The sequence below is a fragment of the Lytechinus pictus genome, chromosome 9, assembly GCF_037042905.1.
Source record: "Lytechinus pictus isolate F3 Inbred chromosome 9, Lp3.0, whole genome shotgun sequence".
NCBI lineage: Eukaryota > Metazoa > Echinodermata > Echinoidea > Temnopleuroida > Toxopneustidae > Lytechinus > Lytechinus pictus.
Window position 1 is genome coordinate 16653520 of NC_087253.1, and position 20004 is coordinate 16673523.

At 37.2% G+C, this 20004-nt stretch overlaps 1 protein-coding gene across 1 annotated transcript in view; it reads right to left on the reverse strand.

Annotated features, from left to right (window-relative positions):
- Positions 1-4759: 4759 nt before the first annotated feature.
- The window catches only part of LOC129267644 (lutropin-choriogonadotropic hormone receptor-like), a 43339-nt gene continuing 28094 nt past the window's right edge, over positions 4760-20004 (reverse strand). Inside the window, exons 8-13 of the mRNA XM_064104366.1 lie at positions 12376-12441; positions 11578-11721; positions 10572-10643; positions 9743-9999; positions 8778-8969; positions 4760-8153 (exon numbers count right to left, since the gene is read on the reverse strand). Coding sequence (XP_063960436.1) covers positions 6076-8153; positions 8778-8969; positions 9743-9999; positions 10572-10643; positions 11578-11721; positions 12376-12441 — 2809 coding nt within the window. The 3' untranslated portion in view covers positions 4760-6075. The remainder of the gene's footprint in view (positions 8154-8777; positions 8970-9742; positions 10000-10571; positions 10644-11577; positions 11722-12375; positions 12442-20004) is intronic.

Consider the following 20004-nt stretch of genomic DNA (forward strand, 5'->3'; position numbering starts at 1 on the left):
TGTCACTGCCAAAAATTGAAAAAAAAGTAAGACAAAATATTTCAGCAAAAATGAGCTCAAATTTTAATCATACATGTACTGCACTTCCAGCGGTAATGATAACAGCAGTTTGTTCTTAATTATTATGAAATAATACTGGCAAGAGATAGTGCTGTAAACCACATCGCATTTAGCATTGTCAGGTTCGGGGTCGATTTCATAAAGAGTTACAATTATTGTAACTTTGCCATTATGGCAACTGCCATGGTAAAAATACGCAGCAGCCAATCACAGTCAGGAGATTCATGGGAGTTTCAGCAACAACAGCAACAACAACAAAGTTACCATATATATGAATCTTAATGAAATAGGCCCCAGATAATTAAAAAAAAGGAAAGGGACTCATTAATTGATAAATAAATAAATATATGAATTGAAGACATGAGAATAAGGATTATCATGGAAAGATAAACATGCAAAAATATAGATAAGAAAATGAAGAAGATACGGTAATTTATGACTGTGTTGACATAAACACAGAGACAGATAGCGAATGACAACGATATAGAGACTTAAAAATACATGGGAAATAAACATGGTAAAGAGACAAAGATACGCGTAAAATTAAAGTCTGGGTCCCATGTAAGAAGACGGACAAAAAGCACCAAACTAAGAACGGATCATTCCATAAATATTTTGATAAATTCGGAAGCAATATCATTACACAAAGGGTCAACCCGCCCTCGCATCATTTCTACAAATTTGAATTGAACCGATCGTACGTCTGGGGAACACTTCAAATTTTGTCTAATAACATGGACAGTTTGTCGGATCTGATATATCTTCTTGAATTTGATTGAGAGAGAATCACTGCTAAACTTTGTGGAATAAAATGACTGACAAGTCCTTTCATTAATGCCCCCTGAGGAGAGTTTAATCAAAATGTTTGTCCAAAAAGTTACTGCCATATCTGACAAGTTTCCTTGATTTCGATTGGCTGAGAAGCACTGTTACTATGGCAACTGTCGGATAAAACGTCCGACAAGTCCTTTCACGGGACGCTTCCCAGATTTCATTATATTGATAATTTTGCACGATCAAACAAACAATTGAACTCTATGCTTATACTTATGATCATACGAATATTATGATTATATTATACCATATCTGATAAATCTTCTTGGATTTGATTAAGAGAGAATCACTGCTAAACTCTGGCAACATGTAGGATAAAACAGAGTTTGTGGAATAAAATGACTGACAAGTCCTTTCATTAATGCCCCCTGAGGAGAGTTTAATCAAATTTTTTGTCCAAAAAGTTACTGCCATATCTGACAAGTTTCCTTGATTTCGATTGGCTGAGAAGCACTGTTACTATGGCAACTGTCGGATAAAACGTCCGACAAGTCCTTTCACGGGACGCTTCCCAGATTTCATTATATTTATAATTTTGCACGATCAAACAAACAATTGAACTCTATGCTTATACTTATGATCATACGAATATTATGATTATATTATACCATATCTGATATATCTTCTTGGATTTGATTAAGAGAGAATCACTGCTAAACTCTGGCAACATGTAGGATAAAACAGAGTTTGTGGAATAAAATGACTGACAAGTCCTTTGATTAATGCCCCCTGAGAAGAGTTTAATCAAATTTTTTGTCCAAAAAGTTACTGCCATATCTGACAAGTTTCCTTGATTTCGATTGGCTGAGAAGCACTGTTACTGTGGCAACTGTCGGATAAAACGTCCGACAAGTCCTTTCACGGGACGCTCCCGAGATTTCATTACATTGATTATTTTCCATATTTTCCACGATCAAACGAACAATTGAAATCTATGCTTATACTTATGATCATACGAATATTATGATTATATTATATCATGTGTCATACGTGCCACCGGAAGTGATCAAGAACAAAGTAGAGGAGGAACGAGGAAGGTCAAAGGAAGAACAAATCAAATACTGTGTAGTATAATCTTGGCTACGCAATATACAGGATGTCAATGGCCAATCAAGACGTTTGTATATGTACATCATCATTCAATATTCCGAATATCAACCAATCAGAGTCTCGATCTCGAGTATTCGTGTTACAGAGGGGAACAAATAATGGCATGATAATACTGAATTTTCAAGTGATTTTGTGATGCACAAACACGAGAGAAAAACGCCTACTTTAACTCACAAGTTTGCCAAAGGCCTATCACACCTTTCGTGCAAACCTCGGAATCTCAATGGGAAGGCCAAGGCCCGTCTTACAAAGAGTTGCGATTGATCCAATATATATGATGTTGATGGAATTCCATGTAGTTGTGATTGATCGGATCAGATCATCTCTTTGTGAGATGGAACTTTCGATTTCGGCGAGTTCTCGTTATCAATAATAAAGTTGAAAGTTATTTACTTCACATACATAACGATAATAGCCAGCTAACCAATTTTCTCATCCAACGATATCTAAATATGATTTATCTTTGCATCAGGTATTTCAATATTTTCATCATATACATGTATTTCAGAAAATAAATTTTCCAAATAAAATACATACTGAGATTACTTGCATAGCAAATTGAAATTAAATCATGAGAATAAAAATCACGTATAACTAATTTAATCAAGTTTATGATTAAAACAAATTGCACAGATACAACATTCTTATAAGGAGTCATAATGCTTACGTTCATTTTTTAATACTACCAAACAATACGTTTACACGCTCGTAACATATCACAGATTTTTACATCAAACCTTTCGTGATGTACTCTGCATTAAATATTCATTTAATAATACATAATGATAATCAGTTCTTGTATCACGTATGTCACATTAAAAGTATGATATAACATCACTATGCGCTTCCAAAAGACTTGGTATTGTTACCCACGCTTTACAGCCTGGCGATCTTAGAGCGTACAAGCTTTTCAAGGAATGAATTCATGCCACTTACCTATACACCTTACCTGGGTTGAATGCACCACAATATGGATCAGTTTATCGCTGAATAAAACTATGGCTGGAATTCGAACCCTCGACCCTCTGTTTAAAAGTCAAGAGACAAATCCACTGGGCCACAACGCTCCGCATTTATTTGATTACAAAACAAGCAAAACTGTGAAGTGCGCATATTTTGATGGGGGGGGGGGGCGGTCAAAGGTAAATGACACTTTTTATTAGGGGTATCATTACAGAGCTACACGACCGTAACCACTCCTTTTGATAATTTAACACCTTCTTTCTATTCCTTCCTCGTTTTATCTTTTACAACCTAAACAGACAAAAATTATGCGGCTTCGTAAAAGTTTTCATTTAATTTCGATCCGTAGACGATATTCATTCCTATGACCACGCGTGTTCCAGGGAGGTGTATGCCCTTTAATTGCCTTAAGTACATGCGAACGAGAAAACAAAAATTCCTATGACCACGCGTGTTCCAGGGAGGTGTATGCCCTTAAATTGCCTTAAGTACATGCGAACGAGAAAACAAAATTGAACCATTCAATAATTTTGATCAATGCCTAACTCAATATAGAATACTAATGTTTCAGTAATTCATAAAGTAACGGAAAAGAATTATGATATAAGTACTGTAAAATGGACAACTTACAATGACAAACACACAGCAGTACACACACACTATACATTTTTTTTAAATAGACACACAGACAGTGTGTTGAACATTTTAGAAGGCATATCCATTTCCCTGACAACTTTTAGAGTAATTAACATTTATCATACCTTTTTACATACAATATAAATATATTTTATCATTATGTTTATAGCGGCATTTGATGCAAATGTCCATTGTAATTTATGGACAGATTTATAACAGGGTCTACAATCATGTTCATATCGATTTTATGAAAAGATTATGTATGCCAGACTTACATAGTCCCATATTAGGTGGCGGTGATGTTTCACCCGACTACTAAGAACGCATTCAGCCTAAATGCTTGTAAACCAACAATCAGAAAACCGAAGGTTAAGGTCCTCTCCGAGGGACCTGGTGATGAGGACAAATTCCCTAACAAAGTGTAGTAGAGCGCCCAATGGGAATTGAACCAGGATCATCGGGATCCAAAACACTACGTCTACTGATCAACAAACCAGAATATCAAAAACACACAAGTCACAAACAAAGTTGTGGTAAAATAATACTGAATATTTAAAATCTGGCATGTATCGTGATAGAAAGCATCCTCTGAATGATTTTAATAGATTAAAATACCGTCAATATAATAAGAGGTCCACGAAGTTACATAAAATTAAACTCAAACCTCTACTGGATGATATATCTGCATTGAAGCAGCAACTGTTTGCCGGAACCTTACGTGACTGTACAAAATCAATCTGCGTTGTTCTATAGCAGCGATTTTGTAAAGAAAAATAGATTATCTAAATCCATTTCCGATAGTAATGATGGCATTTCACCTTCGTAACATTTTAAAACTTAAAAAAATCTGTCTTAACTAGCACATCAATGATGAGGAGCTCATCCAGCATCTCGCAACAAAATTTAACACAATTTAGAATGTCAGCCTAGTTGACACTGTAGTGAATTATATTGGTGACATAATTTGAGGAAACAGAATTGAAATTGATGAAGAAATGACATAGAACAAATTTCGTATAAATTAGCATAAATAATTTTCTGGTCAAAATGTCTAAAATTCTGTGTAGAACCTTCGTGAACCTCATGTAGCTCTCAAATGGAACCAAAAAAAAAATCAAAATCAGTCAACAAATAAGTATTTTTGTTATTTCTGAAATATATGCATAAATTAGTATATCTAATGAGTTTCAAAATTCTGTGTTGAAATTTTGTATCCCCGACTAAAACCTTTCATATACAGGAAACAAAATTGAAATTGAACAACAAATGAAGGAGAAAAAGCATTTTTGTGATTTATGAATAAATTTTGCATAAATTATCATAAATAATTTTCTAGTCAAAATTTCAAAATTCTGTGTGGAAATTAAGTGACCCTCATGTAGCTCTACCAGATGGATAAAAAAAAATTGGTCAACAAATAAAGAAGAAAAAGCATTAAATTTCGCAAAAATAAGCATAAATGATTTTCTTCTCAAAATTTCAAACTCTGTGCAGAAGTTTGGTGAACCTCATGAAGCTCTACCAGATGGAAGGAAATAATCAAAATCGGTCAACATATAAAGAAGAAGCATTTTATGTGAATTTTTAAAAATACGCATAAATTAGCATAAAAATTGTTCTGTACAAAATTCTGTGTAGAAGTTTGGTGAACCTCATGAAGTTATACCAGATGGAAGCACAAAAAACAAAATCGGTCCACAAAGAAAGAAGAAGTAGCATTTTTTGTGAATTTTGAAAAATGCACATAAATTAGCATATTTAATGAGTTTCAAAATTCTGTGTAGAAGTTTTCAATCCCCCGCCTAATGCTATCATATAGAGCAAACGGAATTGAAATCGGACTTAAATTAAGAACAAGAAGCATTTTGAAATTCGGTCAACAAATAAAGAAGATGAGGCATTTTCTGTGAGTTATGAATTTCGCATAAACTAGCATAAATAATTTTCTACTCAAAATTCTGTGTAGAAGTTTGGGGGACCCCATTAAGCTCTACCAGATGAAAGACAAAAAATCAAAATCAGTCAACAAATAAAGAAGAAGAAACATTTTTTTACAATTTTGAAAAATGCGCATAAATTAGCATATTTAATGTGTTTCAAAATTCTGTGTAGAAGTTTTGAATCCCCCACCTAGTGCTATCATACAAAGCAAACAGAATTTAAATCGGACTTGAAATGACGAAGAAGAAGCATTTTAAAATTGTGGACGGACGACAGACGACGGACGCCACACCACGGTATAAACTCATTTGGCCCTTCGGGCCGGATTGAGCTAAAAATGACAAACATATAATTTGATACCATATAAATCGTAAGAAAAAAAAGTTATCTTTAAAAGGAGAATTGATTACTAAGGTCCATTGAGGATGGCAATGATTGTCTTTCACCTTTGTAACATTTTGAAACTTAAAAAAATCTGTCTTTAAAAAGCATATAATATAATACCACATAAATCTTCAAAAAAAGTTATCTTCAGACAGTGCTCTCCTTTGGTCCAATATGTCTGGTCTCGAAGGCTCCCAATATCTGCAGCATTGGTTCTTGTTTATCTTTAGTTAAATCCTCATCGAGAACGTTACTTTGGTTAAGGACCCGTTGGGAATGAGCTGGAGAGAGGTGTTCAATGGTTATACTAGGGATAGGGCCTTGGTTGGGTTGATGCCAATGGCGCAAGTTCGCTGTGTCTGAACTTTGGGTGCCCCCTGTCAGGTTTATATCTTCGTCATTGCTTTTCGTGACGATGTCCTCACCTAGATCATCACCGAGGTCCACATTTTGAAGTTCTTCGGTGCAAAAGCTTTTGATGAATTTGCTTGATTCGTCCGGCTCATTATTGATGTGTGGAGTACATGAACTCCTTTGTGAGCTTTTTGATTCCATAAGTTGGCACATTTCGGCCTCTTCCACTGTACTGCGGCGAGAGAAAGACAGTTTGGTGTTTGTGGCAGTTCTGGCTGGACTCTCGCAAAAAGCAGTATGGTAGCTTGAGGCATCATTGAAACTGTCCGTGTTGTCGTTGTTCTCATTCATGTTGGGACTCGTAAAGAATTCTTGACCCCGAAGAGGGGATGGGCCCGGTGAAACCTCCTGACTTCGCTCTATCAAATCATCCAACCGCTTCTGTTTGATGACATCTACTGACGATTTCCTCCTGGTGTGATTCTGGAGGTAGTTTGTCCTGTCATGATTAGCGACAGTCATTGACACATCCTTTCCTCGTTCTGACCTTCTCAAGAAAGGAAGTTTCCGACGGAGTGAGAACCTTGTCCAACCTGTCTGAACCTTCTTTGGGGAACATGGCTTGCCGTTACGAAGCCTATCAATCAAGGGTGAACCAGATCCTCTCCTGGATTGGTCTTGATCTGAGATGCTCATGTCAGGAGAAAGCATGTTACCGAAAGAGTCGCTGCTTAACTGGTACTGAAAGGATGGTCTATGAACCACAGAGTTTCCTGGGATTGTTGTGGATGTCTCCAAGATTTCATTGGTTGTGGTCCGGTCTCCGCCTACAACTCCGTTGTAATCTCCTAGAATGCCTTCCTGGCTTACTGACGTTTGCTGGAACGGAGTTCGAACAGTCTGCATTGTGTTACTGGCCTGAAGCTGTCGACCAAGGCTTATGGTTGCTGCAGACCGTAAGGATCTTCTGCGCAGGACTGTATGGGTGGCAAACCTTCTCCAGATTGTCCTGCAATCTTTCTTGAACTGCTTTGTCAGGAGGGTGTACAGAAAAGGGTTGGCACAAGAGTTAACAGGGAGTACAAAAACAATAAGGACCTTCGATCCTGCCAGCGGGATCAAGTCCTTGCCAAAGGCAGATGCTAAAGCAAATATGGCAAATGGTGCCCAGCACACAAAGTCTGTAAAAACCAGCAGCGACATTCTACGGGCCACCCGGGAATCATTGGAGTTCCAGGCATGGGATCCCTGAATGGAGCAATAGATGCTGGTATAGCAAAGCAGGATGATTACAAAGGCTAATCCGTTTGAAATCATTATAGTCGCAACGTAAATCAAAGACTTAGTATCATCGACCTTCACTGGAAGGCAAACGGCGTATCTGTAGTGATTGATGCCATACTTCAAGAGCGGCAAGGTCGCGATGGTGATTGCGAAAATCCATCCAATAGCCATGATGATGATTGCCCGTCTTAACTTCAACCTCTTCTCCAGATGCATAGCATGCTTTATGGCATAGAACCTCTCTAAGGTGATGGTCGTCAGGGTGTATATCGAGAGCTCGGAGGAGAACACAGCCAGGAAACCAGCCACCCTGCATCCATTCCCCAGCTGCCACTGGACAGCAGACTGGCGGAACACACCGAGGCTCGCCGCATCCTTGCTCGCGAGGATACTGAGGTACAACCCCATGGCGAAGTCTGCACTGGCTAGGTTACAGATGAGGAACCGAGGGACATCCATCTTGGAGTGAGAGAGAAAGATGACAATGATGACGGTGGCGTTACCGATGATAGCGAGAAGGAAGACGAACCAGACGCTCACTCTGAGAAACCATGAACCAAAGAGATCCTTGCATGGGAGAAATGGACCTATATTCAAAAGAACAAAAATAAATCAACAGAGAATTCAAGTATATTGCTATCTTTCTATGAATTCTATCAGCTCAATGAAATAGAATGTGATCTTTCACAATTTCACATTTTAATAAGAAGAAATCTTTGAAACCAAGTTTAGAGTGAAAAATTATATTGAAAACAAATAGCCTTTCCTCATAATGTGAAAACGTTGGCAGCTAATCATTGCTATGAAAAACATAATCTATATCCCTTTGTATAACTCTATTTTAGTGTATGATAAAGACAGAAATGTCAAACTAAATTATTTTTGTAAATAATAATACACCCATTCTGCCCGTTTACCACACTAGATTTAAGGCTTCTTTTTCATGGTATAAACAAGATCTCCATATTTCCATTCAATCTGAAATGGCTACAGAGTCAGAACGGTTTTATGATCCATATACCTGGCAGAGATTTACAAAAAATATTAGGTTAAAGTATTGTGAAGACATCACTTTCTCAGTAACGCACGTACTATCTATTTGATACCCTTTATATGCTTATTCAATTTTTCTGTAAGGACAAAATCATCTATTACTATTGACCACATAGGGAAAATGGGGTTTTGTCCATACATAATTATAATGCACATACCTGGCAGAGGTTTACATGAGATATTATAACTCGGCTGGATGAAGACGGCACTCCCTGCATCGTGCATGTAGTAACTGTCTGGTATATCTAGGCTCGACTGCCAGTAATCTGAGTTGTCATAGTGAGAGCTTCGCCGGACGGAGGGAGTCTCCATCATCGCGACGCTTGAAAACCAGCTACTGTTGTCGTCATCTGGAACAAAAGAGTCAAATATGAGAGAAACCATTTTAGAAGTGGTAACAAATAGTAGCAATCAAAAACTTGAATCCAGTTTGGTCCCCATGAACAGGTCCATGAGGTCCGACTTAATCTGCACTGGCAGCCATCCCACTTCTCTTTGTAGGATCCAGTGCAGCCTATATCCCCAACCCAACCCTGCTTCTTCCTTGACTTCTATGGTCATCCCCTCCCCCATGAGCTGTCCACATTGAAATCAAAAGCCTTCAATAAAGGGCTTTTCATCTTTAGATATTTTCTTCTTAATCTGAAAGTCTGCATGAATTTCAAGGCCTTTCATTGGCTAAGCAGGAGTCGATAAAATTTCTGCATGCAATGGATGATAAGAAAAGCTCTTCTGACAACTCCAAAAAGCAATAAACCCCCATTATGGGGAGCCTTGCAAGAAACTACATTATTTTCAATCAATTTCAAGTTTCAGATGCTAGTTTACAAGCGATAGATCAATCTGAACTTAATCAAATCTAATTAATTTTGTTTTTGCGAGAAGCAGAACACCAATCAATTGCAAATTGTTCAATGGAATGCAGGAATTCCAGTTGATTTTGGGACTTGAAATTGACTTACAATCAGTTGCAATTTTCTTGCAACACCCCATTAATGCCAATAAGAGGGCCTAAAACCACCAAAACCATACTACACCAACCAAAACAGATCTCAATGCAATGAAATCTAAAACTTTTCCCAACTTCCTTTCCCAGTCAGTTGTGGAATCACTGAAAAGTCACCTGAGAAATGGTCCGACCCTGGGAAGTGGGACCTCGATGACCATGTGATAGTCTCAGTCATTGGAGGGCGCTCTACCCTATCCAGTCCAAGATAGAGGCAGCAGTGGTACCCGTAGGATGTTACAATGTGTTGGATGCGGGGCAGTGAATCCGGGGGCGGGATGTCCAAGAGGTATTTATTTTCTGTCGTCTGAAGGGTGATCAAGGATGTCAGGCCCTCGTGCGGCAGGGTTGGGAACATGTTGCTGACGAGATTGCTGGAAAGGGAAAAGATAGAACAGAAATACAATCAAAACATGTTTTTTAAGCTATTTGATATCTAGAGTAGATATTTATACACCTTGCACTTGTAAATATTAACCAAAGCCAATAAAATCACATGGTATCTATAGCTTTAATAATACAATATTGTTATTTATATATGTTTTATGAGACAATTGACTTAACATAATTGCACTAGTGGCAGTACAGAGGGATAAGCCCCAAGGATAACGATAATGGTAGGGATAATGATGATAATACTTTTAATGGTGATAAAGAATGGCCATAATGCGAAGGATACAAATAATGGTCAACACAATATTACAAACGAGAACTTACTGAAATAATAAAGATTATATTTAATATTAATCATTACCATGTTATAATAATTATTATTTTCTCCCTCTTCCTGTTCTTCTTTTTCACTATTTCTTTTTCTTTCTCCTGTTTTTTTTATCGTTCTCATTATCAATAGTATCAATATCATTACTATCATTATCATCATGATTGTTATTAGTATCAATATTGTTTTGTGTGTTCTTTTTTTCGTTTTCTTTGTTTTACTTACAGATGTTCAAGTTTTCCAACCGATACAAATGCCTGTGGATGTATGGCTGTGATCCTGTTATCACTAAGATCTCTGAAAGAAATATATATTACGAGAACAAAGCTCATTATCTGAAACTTGCGTATAACATAGTCTTGAGGAAAACATAAAATACAAATAATTAGTCAACACCTATAATATTCAGAGGTAACTATCAAGAGGTTAGACTTACAGCGAAGCCATACAGTTAGTAATTCATTTTATTTCAGAAACTAACACATTTCTTCCCATAGAGTGGCTTCAGATGAGTTCTCTAAACAGTGTTTTTTTTTTATTTCAGAATGGGTTTGCATCACTATAGTCATCAGAATTAACCATTGCATATCAAATCTACACTTTCAATTAATCTACACCTAGCCTATTATCAAAAAATGTAAAGCCGCTCGGTGAAAAATAAAAAAATAAAATAAAATGAAAACAACTGCATGACATCTTGAAATACCCATATTTCAGCATTTTGAGAACATGGAACAAAATTATTCCAGTACACTTCTAAAACCCTTGTTTTTCAACGAGGATCAAAATAATGACCACGTACTCCCTATTACAAAAGTTTACTTTATATCTTAACAGTTTTACGAATAGGTATATAAGTTCAGACTATCAATGAAGTACATGGTCTTCTTGCAGAAACCCTATTGTGGTAATGGACTCCACAGAATATAGATCCCCTTTAGCATAAACGGGCGGCATCTCAGTCAGTTAGGGTAAGGCGGAGACCCCCTTCATGATCACCCCCCCCCCCCCTCAAAAAAAGAGGAAAAACACTGTAAAGAGGATTTTGGAAGAAAAAAGAAGAAAATATTAAAGGAAGACGAAAGAAGAGTTACAAAAAAAGGATAGGGTCATATAGTTTTATAAAGTGCATGAGAACAGAAACAGAAAGGCCACATTCTGGCCATCACCACCCCACCCCACCAATCGAAAGTACTCGGTGCCTCATTATTAACAAGGTGTATATACTCACAAGTAGTTCAGATTTTCGAGCCCAAGGAAAGCATCTTGAGGAATAGCCTGGATGAGATTTGATTTGAGAGTCAGGTCGAGAAGATGGAAAAGGGAGAAGAAAGGTTGACCCCTCAGCGAGGTTATCTGATTAACTTTCAGATCACTGTCAAGATAAAAACGGATAATGAAGAGTGACGGATACAAGCAAGTTCATGGACCTGTATAGACACAATGCCGTTGCTGAATATCTCCAAGTCCGATTTGGATTGTGAGTGAATAAAGTGGAATTGAATAAAAGGCTCTATTTACATACTCATACTTGTGGTGATATTGAATTGAGCGAGAAACTGAATTGATGAAAAGGAGTGGTTAGACACCTGCAATTGTGCTCTGGCACTAAGCACTACTACTACTCATACTACTACTACTACTACTACTACTACTACTACTACTACTACTACTACTACTGCTACTACTACTACTACTACTACTACTTCTACTACTACTACTACCACTACTAATGCTACTACTACCACCGCCACTACCACCACTGCTATTGCTGATTCTACTACTTATGTCAGTACTACTTTACCACTACCATTACACTCTTCTACTACTATGACTACTATGACTACTACTATTACTACTACTACTACTACTACTACTACTACTACTACTACTACTACCACCGCCACCACCACCACTACTACTATTACTATTACTACTTCACCCACTACCACTACTACTACTATTAAGGAATTAAGGAAAAGATAATGGGAATGAGTCACCCCTTTTCTGAAAATAAACTCTTACTTACATCATTCCCAGTTGGGTGCATCCCGAAAGATCTGGAATCATGCTGATCTGATTAGAGTGGAAGTCACTGAAATAAAAAAATAAATAAAAAAAATGTAATGTTTATATAATGAGTAAAGCAATTACATAGATGATGATGATGGTGATTTGATCGGAGAGCCGTGGTGTATTGGCTTCGACCCTCGCCTTGTAATCAGAGGGTCGTGTGTTCGAATTCCATCGCAGCCTAACGTCCTCTAGCAAAGCATCAATCACACTTTGCCACTCTCCACCCAAAAGCTACAAGGGTGCCCGGTAGGATGTGAAAGTTTTCGTCTAACAATGTGTGCACCTCCGTCATTGGCGACTGGCTGTAATGCTCCACAGGAATTTGAGGATGTGCATAAGGGAAAGACTGACTGAATCCGATGAATGGAGCAGATCGGGGGGGGGGGTGAGAGGTAGGATAAGTAGGAGAGGGTGGGTGTCTTTCTGATTTTCCAAATGGACTGAGCTTAAGGAAAATAAGGTCTGGAAGACTAAAATAGAAAGAGTATAAAAACAAGTATTCAAAACGGAAAGAAGAAGAAGAAGAAAAGAAGAAGAAGAAGATGATGATGATGATGATGATGATGATGAACCAAAAGAAAGAAAGTGGAAAGGATAGAAGAAGAGGGAAACGTTAAAAGAAGAGAAAGAAGAAGAACAGGAAGACTCAAAGTATCTTGTCAAAGAATCATTTTCCAAATGGACAGAGCTTAATGAAAATAAAGTCTGGAAGACTAAACAAGAAACAGTATAAAAAAGGTATATAAAACGGAAAGAAGAAGAAGAAGAAGAATGGGAAACGTTAAAAAAGAAAAGGAGAAAGAAAAAGAAAAAGAATACTAAAAAAACAAGAAAACTAGAAGTTAAATGGCGTGCATAAATCGGTGCTTACAGGAAATATGAGAGGATATTACCGGAAAAAACCCGACAAAGTTTAGAATTACATTCCTGAAACAAAAGAACACCACAAAAAAACTTTAAAAACCTCTTTCTCGCCTTAAGTCGGAAACCTAATCGACATAAAATTCCTTTGAATGGTCTACCTCTGAGGCAAGCCAATCAAATGTTACAGGATTGGTGAGAAAACGCCTGCAGATATCATCGGCAGGAGCCGTTCTTCCTCGTGCACTATCGTATCTAAAATATGGGCTGAAGGAAATGGGATGAAACATTTCTAGAAATCCCATAGGCATAACTAATTACCGGTTATTGAACGAGACACCTGTCTCTGAACTGTTGCTAGGAATTCGGATGGGTACAGATATAGCGTCGTGTCATCTTTAAAAAATACAATCGTGGTTATCAACGTTGTAAAAGTGTCCCAGTTATATATTCCGAGAGTGGACGTTTCATTATATATCTGTCCTGGAAAAGAAAAACGAAGATATTTATTGGTCCAAATCGCATAATGAAATTACATATAGGATTCTAATTAGCCGCATGCAAATGAGCAAAATTCCCTCTATTGGTCGCATCTCGGGAGAATTTCATAACAATAGATAGTCAGTGATTTCCCCCTGACTATTGCTACAAGCTACTATCAATCTTTGCATTTGATAGGCCGAGATAAAATCGGTGTGTGAAAAAATCGTTAAAAATCCATTACGTGAGACCGCCTGGTTCTATGTTGCGCGCATCTATAAAGCAGCCGTCGCAATATCAAAAATACAAAATGACGTTAAAATGATATTGTTTAAGGCTATAGTCCAATCCCATCAAAGATGGCGGATAAAAACCCAAAAGAACCCTATAAACAGAAGTGACAGTTCTAATCATCCCCGCTCTCTGGAACTAGTAAAAGGGTTCATGTAACATAAATATTTCATTTTAATTGTTCACATTATATTCTAAAAGTTTACTCAGGTCGATGACATTTATTACATCAGAAAAGGATGGGAACTGCGTCGACTGAAACAAAATTTAAAAATCGAAAGTGGATTGCACTGCTCTGTGTTTTCTTTTTGTCGGGACATTTACAGATTAATGTCATGAACTTAAGCAACCTGATTTATTTATTCTTTAATTGGATTTACAGTCTGTTTTATGACTCGACGATCCATTCCGCAAATCATCCATACCAATAAAATCTAAACAGGACTCCATTATCTGTATTCAGCAGAAGGGCTCATTGTAAATGCTTGGGTTACGGGAGCAGCGGGGGAAAAAGAGCTCAAATAAAGTTGCAAAATGTAATTATTTGATGATTGTTTCACATGCTTGACCTGAACAAGTAAATTAAAATGAATTTCAAAATAATTGAGCTAAAAAGTGTCAACAGAATGCACACAATTAATCTGTCACATTTAATATTGCTAGATTGAGTACTAAAATACTTAAAGTATCCCCATTTCTTACGGAGAATTTTTTTTTTTTTAATTCTTTCATTAAATTAGAATACACAACCGCTCGAATTATTACATTTTCCTCCGTTTAGCTATATTTAATCCGTGCATGGGATCTTAGAACAGCTATATGCACCTTTAAAACCAAATTGGACAATTTAGATTCATCTCTTAGATACACATAAAATTCTAGTGAGATAAAAATCAATACAGAAAGTATGTGAATGCAAAGGGAAAGAAATCGATATGCAATAAACCTGATAAAGAAACGGTTAAAAAGAAAAATGGTCATGGATGTAACTGGTTTTGCTGAACCTTGTCTCCGCCATTTTACCCGAGAAGGATGATATTCGGACCTCAGATTATATGCTTCAAAATCATCCCTTTATCTTCTTCTAATAATGATAATAACTAAATATGATTCATGAAAGATGCTTTCCATCTAAAATTACATACTCAAGTAACTTCAGAGCAAAGTGGATAAAGAATATGTTAAAATTAAATGACGAACTTCAACAATTAAAAAAAAAGGTCTGCTAAAATGCACTTTTAATGGTATGTTCATGACCCCTAAAGAGTATTGGCAAGTACGTATTCTGGATAATCATAATTCAGATTATCTTTTCATCTGTGATAGTTTATCTTAAGAGTCTAAAAGCACAGGGTAAAGAAAGAGGATTTCGCTGGAATCCCCCGGCTATATGGGGATGGAGTGGAAGAGCCGTGGTGTAGTGGTTCTGACTCTCGCCTTGTAAACAGAGGGTCGTGTGTTCGAATCCCAACGCGGTCTAGCGTCCTTTGGTAAGGCGTTAATCCACACTTTGCCACTCTCGACCCAGGTGCTAAATGGGTACCCGGTAGGATGCGAAAATATTGTATGTTTGATTTTGCCAGCGCCATAATGAGGCTGCGATGAATGCAAGGAATGCTCCCCAGGAAGTGGAAATTGTGCACTTTTCGTGCGGGATTGAAAAGAATCCAATGACCGGGGTAATAATATGCTGTAACGCGCTTTGAGCCATTCTGGGAAAAGCGCTTTACAAAAATTGGATATTATTATTATTATTATTATATCCACTCGGGCATAAGAAACCATTTGGGGTTAGTTTACCATGGAAGTTCAAATCTGCTCATGACTTGATTATTAAGCACGTTCTTCCCCTAAATGGTACAGTATGGATATTACTACGGATAGAAGGAGATCATCGAAATCACTGAATATATATTTATATATGGACGCTACTTTTAGGTTAAGACAGAATATCGAAACCAAACAATTTCTTTGTTACGTCACAATAGGGACACACTGAGAGCAAGTGATAGGGGAAGGACAGCAATAACGAGGTGAAGATAAAAATAGAGGACGGGAAAGAGAAGCGAGAGTAGTAGAAACATACAAAGGAAGGAGAGGAAAAGAGAAAGATGGGTAAATAAATAAAGATATATATATAGATAGAGGGAGAGAGAGAGGCTTGGAGGGACGGGGATGGAGAATTATTGTCGGAGAAATGAGGCTGGAAAGCTGGAACTCAAGAAAATAATAAATGATGGCTCTTCAAAATATATTCTCAAAAAATAATGTGGTTGGATTAAAAACATTATATTTTTCTTGGCCCCGATTGGTTTGAGAGTTTATCACAAAACAAACAAAACTGAAAAAGTGAAACAGTACTAGTGATTCTTGTTAGTAGAGGTTTTAATTAAACCCAAATCACATCTCGGAAAAAAAATCGATTGCATAGCAGTGTCCATGCAGACAAATCATAACAGCTATTACAATTTCACATAATGGCCCGTATTCTGAAGTCGGGTTTAACTTAAACTCAGGTTTAAAGTTGTGGTTTAAGTATGGGAAGCCAAAAGTATCAAAATTTTCAATTAGCTATCCATACGTTGTATGTTTACTGTTCTCTCTTTCCTGATTCATCGATGGTGAAGACAATCATCTATTTATACTTCCTAGACAATCATGAATGATTGCTAGTGATTTATGTAACAATTAGCTATCCATACTTAAACCACAACTTTAAACCTGAGTTTAAGTTAAACCTGCTATCAGAATACGGGCCAATAAGTGGTGTTTAGTGAATTTCCTTAATATAAAAGTAGGGAAGGGGGGGGGTTGAGCAAAGGGGTAATTTGAGCCACCACCCCAGGCTAATGAATGAGTCAGATATTGTGGTGTTGCCATGTATTGATGACCCATTACATAACCCCTAACCCAACACATTGTTTCCAACTTTGAAACAAAAATTAAATTTTCAAAGCGAAAAATACGAATTTCAGTCAAAAAAGTATTAAAAAAAGATGTGAAATAGATAAGCGGTTTTGTTTATCCACATGCATCATTAAATATAATTAAACCTAAGAACAATATTGTTAGTCCAGGTATGGATCCTCATTCTTGTCAGTCTTTTACATGATGGATACGTAAGAAATATGTGGATATGAAAATATCACATTAAGTTCGGACTGGGATTATTTGAGCCAGCCAACATGGGGTAATTTGAGCCATATGGTAATGTAAAAATAAACTTGTAAAGCTATTGATATGCAGGTAGAAAGGACCAAATTCACAAGACATTTGTTTTACGTTTAGTGTGTGTTAGCATTTCTAGAGAATTAGCAAGGAAACGCCTTAAAAAATGTCATGCTAGTTCTTGTCCAATACCTTTTGTACATAGTTATTTTGTGGCTGAACTTACCCCAGAAGGTGGCTCAACTTACACCATGGGTGGGGCAAGTTGAGTCATTTGACATCTGTTTTCAAAGGTGACAGTGACTTTCAGTGTGGGGGTAGAGTGTTCCAAGGAATTAAATTTTAAGGCAAAGTACTTAATTCTACAAGATTATGAATCGTCTAAGTTCTAACATGAAAAAAAGTGGCTCAACTTACCCCGCCTTCCCCTATGGTCCATGGTAAAATATATATATATATAATTAAAATAATAAAAAAATTGTCAATCAGATAGGACATCGAACCGGTTAATGAGTGCTTAATTGCATGCATTCTTCTAAGGAAAGGAGGGATAAGTTGAGCCCCTTTTTGCTTTTTTCATAATATATTAGATATTAGAATTGAAAATGCATCCAGTATTATCACCCACTGTTTCACAATTTTATCCAGTGACCTTCATCAACCTTTTTGGTACCCATATATAGGTTAACAAATTCAAATAATTATGAAATCTTGACAAAATAAAAACCTCAGCACCGACCCCCCCCCCTTTCTATATAATTGAATAAAACAAAATGAGGTAGGAAATAAACAAGAAGCACATAGTTGATTTACGATCATCATATTCATTGCAAAAGACAATAGATGACCCCAGAGAACGATTGTTTTCGTGCTAATCATACGATCTGATTACGGTTGCTTACGGTGAATGTACGATTTTTGTACGGATTCACGATCAGTGCCCACGATTTTTATTAGCGCAGAGTTAAACAAAGTTTCAAATTCGTAGCTCTTTAATATGTCGTACCGACATCGTACAATCGGCACATAATCGTGCGACAATGTACGTTAAGTCTCTGCATGGTTTGGTTTTGGTCCCCTTTACGATGCCAAACATATGGAATCGTATGGTGACCTTAAATAATGTACACACAAAAAAAATGTTTCACATAGCCTGCTAAAATGCTCCCTTAAAATGATAGACTCATCCATCGTACAAGGATCGTACTAGGATCGAAAGATTGCAAGTTTATTAATAATATATAATAATATAGAATATTTATATTGCGCACATATCCACTTTGTTAGGTGCTCAAGGCGCTCCTATATTACCCGGCTAAGCTAGGCGTTCATAGTGCACACAGCTTTTTAAGGAATTACTTCATACCGGTACCCATTTACCTCACATGGGTTGAGTGCAGCACACTGTGGATCAGTTACTTGCTGAAGGAAATTACGCCATGGCTGGGATTCGAACCCACGACCCTCTGTTTCAAAGTCCGAAGACTAATCCACTGGGCCACAACGCTCCACATATTCAAGCCAGTGTGAACACAACCGCGATATCAATTTGTGGGATTTTTCAATAATTGCATTAAGTCAACAGTTACTCTAGATTCTAGAAGCTACAAACAGATCCTGAAAAGCATTGATCATCCTGTCTACGTTCCTAAACGCAATGGATCGCCCGTGTCATCGGGGGTAACACCGCGGCTCTTAAATTGCCAGCGCCAATTTTCCCTGATAAGTAGGATAAACGGGAAGTGCATGTATATTGAGCAAATTGAAGAGAGGGGGGTACCTCGCCTCGATTGATCAACCCCGATGTCAACTTCCATATATCTCCCCGTATTACTGGTATTCATTGGCTTCGACGGATGATAGTGAAGCTTATATAAATGGATCAATGGAATTGCTTATTGAGATGCATTGCGATAAGGACCAAGCATCACTTTACATTTTGCCGTTTAGCCAACCGTAGCTCAAGACCATGACTTACCGTATAGGCTTAATCAAGAAGAATTCGAATTGTTACCCTTGTCCCTGGGTTTCAAATAAGAAAATTACAGACTGTATGTAACTAAATACATTCATCTATTCAAGTCCCCGATATCAGGTTTCAGAAGCATTGAGACAAGGGGCAGGGAATCCGCCCCTTTTGTTTTTCAAGTTGTACAAAAAGGGGGAGAGAAAAGGCAAAAACACTAAGAAGAAAAGGAAGAAAAATGAAGTATAAAATAAAATAATCTTAGCCATGTAACTCTTTAAATACGGTTTGAGCAAATAATGACGGCGTCGTATATCTTTTGATCGTCGTGCCCCGCAACCCCCACTTCCTTGCCAATAACCATTGGTGCTGCCCCAGACTGATCTTATGTTAGAATGTTCTCGTATATCACAGTTTATATTTGTTGTATAAGATAAATTAGATATACACCCGAATCTCCATAGGTCAATAGGTAAGGATTGAAAACGTATTTCAATGAATAAAACGTTATAAACTGATTCAGGAAAATAAAATAAATCGCGCCATTTAGGCACAAATAATGAATAAAAAAGATCATCTCGTAATATTATGTGCCCCTTCCCGTTTCCCTTGTAAATATATCTCACTACTCGGGGTGACAATATTTTCTTTTTATTTCTTTCTATCTTATTTCAATATTATTTTTTTTTTTTGGGGGGGGGGGGCTTGCCACATTTTCTCTATAGAAAAACACATTACCTATTTTTATTTCTTTCCTTACATTTCATGTGCCCCCCCCCCCCTTCTAGAATCCTGGATCCGCAATAAACAAGCACA